Source organism: Petaurus breviceps, unplaced genomic scaffold (assembly GCF_028583685.1).
Source record: "Petaurus breviceps papuanus isolate PSGF00001 unplaced genomic scaffold, PetGlider_PUasm1.0 91133, whole genome shotgun sequence".
NCBI lineage: Eukaryota > Metazoa > Chordata > Mammalia > Diprotodontia > Petauridae > Petaurus > Petaurus breviceps.
This window is the reverse complement of record NW_027187419.1, coordinates 92,780,563-92,786,562: the sequence shown is the minus strand read 5'-3', so window position 1 is coordinate 92,786,562 and position 6,000 is coordinate 92,780,563. Positions and strand designations below refer to the sequence as shown.

At 38.1% G+C, this 6,000-nt stretch overlaps 1 protein-coding gene across 3 annotated transcripts in view; it reads right to left on the bottom strand.

The window, feature by feature from the left end:
- The window catches only part of SCN2A (sodium voltage-gated channel alpha subunit 2), a 162,948-nt gene that overhangs the window by 5,781 nt on the left and 151,167 nt on the right, over positions 1 to 6,000 (bottom strand). For all 3 annotated transcript variants that reach the window (XM_069080605.1, XM_069080606.1, XM_069080603.1), the window contains exon 26: positions 644 to 914. In XM_069080605.1, the coding sequence (XP_068936706.1) occupies positions 644 to 914 (271 nt within the window). The remainder of the gene's footprint in view (positions 1 to 643; positions 915 to 6,000) is intronic.

The following is a 6,000-nucleotide window of genomic DNA, read 5'->3' as shown; positions in this document are numbered from 1 at the left end:
GGAAGGAAGGAAGGAAGGAAGGAAGGAAGGAAGGAAGGAAGGAAGGAGGAAGGAAGGAAGGAAGGAAGGAAGAAAGAAAGAAAGAGGAAGAGAGAGAGAAAGAGAGAGAGAAAGAGAGAGAGAAAGGAAGGAAAGAAGGAAGGAAGGAAAGAAAAAGAAAGCAAAGAAGGAAAGCAAGAAAGAAAGAAAAAGGAAAGAAAAGAAAAGAAAAAAGCCTTCAACTCTTCCACTATTTTAGCTACTCAAAGAACAACATATTTTTCTGGATTTTCTGACTCTGAGTAATGAGTCTTTGTGTCAGTTCTTTGTTCAAAGCAATGCCTGTATATACTAGATCATTTTTTATATATCTAATTGTTTTGTACCACATGTTTAGAGTATTATGCCAAAGCTACATCTATCAGCTTCTGGCATGAAAACAGATGATAAATGAATCCTGATGAAAACAAATGCTTTCTTTACACACCATTTCAGGCATAGCATGCAACCACGAAGATGACAAGCTGAAGAATGGATTATTAGACTTTTGTTTGAAAGATCTGGATGAGTGAAAAAGATGAATAAAGAACTGTGTCAAAGTTTTCAAAAACAAGTTTTAACTTTTTCTAACTTTATTATTTTAGGAAAAATAGCCTGTCCTTACCAACAATGGAGAGAATGACCACCACAAAATCAAAAATGTTCCATCCTATGGTGAAATAATAGTAGCGAAGAGAGATCAGCTTCAGCACACATTCTCCAGTGAAGAGGACAATGAACACCAGGTTAATCCAATACAGAATATTAGTCATTTCTTGACTCTGATCATCAGTTTCCACCATCATAGTGACCATGTTGAGGCAAATGAGAATCATGATACTGATATCAAAGACTTGTCTGGTTACAAAATCAAAGACCATTCCCTGGAATTTATTCTGAAACAAAAGAAAAGATTTCATTTATAAACAAATAGGAATTTTATTATTCAATTTATTTTAGTAGAATTTATTATGAAAATATGGCGAAAAGACATTAAAATTGGATCAAATATGTGTCAGTGTTTTTATATCTTCTGTGTGTCAGTGTATTCATATCTTTTGCAAACATTTATTTTGTGTACATGATTTTTATGTAAGATTAAATGTTCTTAGTATATACAGTTGGGTTCTCATTTTAATATTTAGTGAACATCTAATAGAATATAAGCCCATGAGATCAGAGACTGTCTCAGCATTTATTTCAACCACAGTGCCCTGCACAGTGACTGACAGTACCCAAAAAATGCTTGTTGATTTGCTGATTAAATGAATTACAGTATGAGATATCAGACACTATCTAATCCAAACCTTTCATTTTACAGATGGGGAAGTTTAGGCCTGGTAAGGTTAAGTGACTTGTCTCTGGTCATGTAAGCAGTAAGAATGAGAAGTAGGATTTTGAACCAAGCTCCTCTAACTCTGTTTTTGGCCCCTGACTCTGCACTATACCCTGTCACCTCTAATGCATCAAACAGAGAAGGCACTCAATAGATAATTAGCATTAAAACAAAGCTTTATTTTCTAAAATACCAGTAGAGTGGGGAGTGTCAGTCAAGAATGAAGGGTAATTTGTGTTGCCCTAGGTTGTCTCATTTTTTTTTTTTAGTTCTTTCCATCCATAAATAAATGAAAGTAAAGTGACTTACACATATAAATTTATGATGTTTATAAAAAAGCTTCTGAAAAACAGAAACCTAACCTTCTCTTCCAGAATGAATGACAGAAAATAGAAAAGGAATCCTCCCTACATTCCTACCTTGACTGAAGACACTGCCCTCTTCAGCAGCAGCATAGATTTCTTTACCTTCTTGTCATTTTAATTAATACTGCTACACTCCAAACACCAACCCAAGACCACTGATCTTTTTCTCCAATAAAACTGCCTAGCAATAGCTAATGCTGGAGGAAATTAAAGGGCATACAGACCTGGCCCACCATAGGTCACTGGGTCTCTGACTTCTATGCTGCCCTTGACAATCCTTTCTCATTGTCTCTCTCTCTTAAAAAAAAAAAAATTCGGGGCTGCTAGATGGCACAGTGAATAGAGCACCAGCCCTGGAGTCAAGAGGACTTGAGTTCAAATCCAACTTCAGACACTTAATACAAAAATCTAGCTATGTGACCCTGGGCAAGTCACTTAACTCCAATTGCCCTACCTTCTCCCCTTCAAAAAAAAATTTCTAAATAGAATTTTATTTTTTTCCACTTACGTGTAAAGATGGTTTTCAGCATTCATTTTCTAAAATAAGATCTTGAGTTCCAAATTTTTCTCCTTCCCTCCTTCTCCTGCCTCCTCCCCAAGACAGCAAGCAATCTGATACAGGATCTATATAGAATCTTTTCCTCGTCTCTTATTTACTCCAGGGCAATTACAAACTACTCTCATGCTCTGTGAATGATTTCATGTCTTGATGAAGAATAATGTCAACTTGTGTGAGTTCCTTCCTTTGGGCTCTTCATTTGAGGAAAGTCACCCCCTACCTCTCACCCTGTTTCTTTTGCTTTGGGTTCAGAGAAAGGGTGGTTTCCTTTTCCTAATTTTGATCCCTCTAGGGGCATTCTGGATCTATACCTTTTCCAGGCCCCAAAGAGTTCTGCTCTATATTATCTCTTCCCTCTATACTTCTGCACTGGTTTATGCCCTTATCTCAAAAAGAAAAACAAACAACAGAAACCATGTATTTTTCCCTATGGCCCCTTCTACTTACACTTCCTTTTCACTCTCAAAAATTACATTTTGTGTGGTTCATACACTTCTCTCCTGAAAACTCTTAGCGCCCTGGGTTCTTGTGAAAAGGCTCTACGGTGGGGTTCTTCCTGTCCATGGAACTGTTCCTTTTCTGTCTCTTTCACAAGCTTGTCATCCATGACCCACTTGCCCTGTGCTTTCTCATGTCTATCTCTACTCTCTATCTGATGATCTCATCTCATCGGCTTCCAAGTATTCAGTTTTACATATAATTTCCTGAGCTACGTACAGAACTCTGGTCTTTCTCTCCTGCCCTCCAGGTTCTGCCCCTCTAATTGAAAGCTTGAGATCTCCACCCAGATGTCCCATAGGCATTCGTAGCTCAAGAGAACTAAATCAGAACTACTAACTCATAAAATTTCTTCCTAACCCCATCCCTCCTAATTTCCCAACTTCTGTCAAGGATATCACATTTTCTCAATCATCTGGGTTCACAATTTTGAGCCACAACTTATTCTTCACTCTCTCTCACTGTCCACACTAATTAGTTGTCAAGTCTTATTAATTTGATCTCCTCAATATCTGTTATCCTCCCCTTCTCTCTACTCATATCACTACTTTTCTAATCTAGGTCCTTAACACCCTTCGCTTGGGTTATTATAATATCTTTACAAATGGTTGCCCTGCATTCAGTTTTTGCCCTATCTTCCTATCTATAGCTGCCAAATTGATATTCCTAAAGCACGGGTTTGACCTGGTCACTCCCCTGCTCAGGAAGATTCACTGGCTCCCCACTGCCCTTGGGATAAACATAAACCCCTTTGACACTTAAAGCCCTTCTTCACACTATAGTTCTAACGCATATTTGCAGGCTGATTGCTCTCACTCACACAGACTCTTCACTTCAACCAGGTTGTCCAACTTGCCATTTTCCATGCATGGCATCTATTTTGTATCTTTGTTAGACTGCTCCCTATAGTTAAATTAAACTCCCTCCTCTCCACTGACTCTTTTTATCCCTAACTCTCATCAAAGTTCAGCTCAAGTGCCACTTCATGCAAAAGGCCTTTACTGAGCTGCCTAATTATTAGGTCCAGCTCCACAGTCATTGTATTAGATACCACATAAGTACTTATCCGTGAAACTGTTGAATCCTGCTACTGTAATGTAAGTTTCATGAAGGCAGGGACTTTGTACTTATATCCCATAATCACCCCACTTCACACGGAATAGTGGCTTAATAAATGCCTGTCATTTGACTAACTGATCACTTTAATTTCCTAAAGTGCCATTGTCCTCAACTCCTAATTTATTTTGTGGCCCCACCACTGCTGAAACTACTCAAAGGTCACCAATGACTTCCTTCTATAGTAATTCAGCAGTCTTTTCTCATTCTTTATAATTTTTTACTTCTCCATGGCATTTGACAGTTCAAATCAGTTCACTTCACATAAATTCAATAAACATTAATTATATAATTTGTGTAAGGCACAATGCTAGGTGAAGGGATACTAAGATGATTTAGGACCTGGAGTCCCAAAGTTCTCATTGATTCAACTTTATTTTATGCTAATAATTCTTAAATCTATGTACCCAGTAATTATCATTCCCCTAACTCCAGTCCTTTTCTTTCTAACTTCCTCCTGGACAAAGAAATTTGGATGTTCTGCCATGATTTGAAATTAAAGATGTCCAAAATTTAGCTTTGTAATGGGAATGTAAATTTTTAAGATCTTCCCTGCACCTAGGCTAAAGTGCACCTGGAGCCTGGGGTGGGAGGCTTGTTTTTCAGTAGATACTTTTTGATTGGCCAGTGAGTCAATAAGGTTGTTACATTCTCTGAGCCAGGAAAAGGCTATATAAGCCCTGATGTGTAGCTTTGTTTTGGGGCTCACTTTGAGAAGTGTTCTGTGATTTGATCAGATGAAACTCTGGGAAGCTGTTATTGAGAGCCCCCACTTGGCTTTGAAAAACCCAGATGTTGATTTGGTATGAATGTAATGGTTGGGCAGTTTGGAAACTGTCTACTTGATCTGTTATCTCTTTGATAATTCTGCCTGTATATTCTGAAGTTTGGGGTGCTGACCTTTTCCCCCTGAACTAGGTAAACGATACATATCTGACTGATTAAAGTAAGCTTGTTAACCCATTTTGAGTTGCTTTCCTTTATCAAAGCAGATCCAAGAACCTGTGTTGGCAGCCACCCTGGGGACTTTGGGGTGCTTGCTGCTACAAGCTTCTAATTTTCTTTCCCAAACACGTTTTTCCTTCCTATTTCTGTCAAATGGATCATCATTCTCCAAGTTTTTAATCAGTTTAAAACAATTTTTAATAAATCCTGCTTTTTCTTCAATATCTAGTCAATCATAGCAGATTTTTTTCTTTTTGTGTTTAAGTCTTCAGTGCTGCTAGAGCTCTATTCTAGGACTAGGATTGTTGAATACCTTTATAATTAGTCTTGCCTTAGAAATCAATCCTTTTTCCATCTTCTGCCAGATTAATCTTTCAAAAAGACCTATTTCAAGACCCTATTCAAAAAATCTACAATGGCTCTCTACTGCCTATCACATCAAGCTGAAATTCCTATGCTTATAGTAAAATCCAGACCCACCTCATAGCCCACTACTCTCCATTACAAATCGTTCATTCTAGCCAGGCTCTTGTCATTACCATTCCAGTCTTACATCTTATCTTATACTTTTACTCCAATATATTATACTTTCTCCTGCACTCTTCACTTGTACACACCTTATTTGCCTTTCTAGAGTCAATTCAAATCCCACCTGCACAGACATAAAATTATAGGGATCTATTATAGGGATCTACTTTTCTAAACTCCTGAAGGATATATACCATAGCATTTAACATTACTACCTCTTATCTCATATTATCTCCAATTGCTTCACTCTCTCAGGATTCTCAGGGGGCCACTGGAACTCCTTTTATAATCAGCGTAGTCTTAGATGGTGAAAGAATGTGAAGACACAAAGGGCATAATAGTGGAGACATCACCTTTGTCAGGGTAGGCAGGACAATTACTTTTCTGCCCCAAAGTGCATTCATGGAAGGTATTCCTAGAATTTCCACAGGGCTTGGCAGCCAGACCTGATCCTTTATGGAAGAGGGAAGAGCCTAGAGGTGTCCCTATGAATCAACAGTCAGATAGGACAACTACACATGCCATCCTGGCAACAGCCAGAGGGTGAGGTAATTTTACTGGTACAAATTTGTTGGATTAAACACAGCATTTCTATATATTTGAGATCTTCCTATTTCCCCTAAAGCCCTATGGTA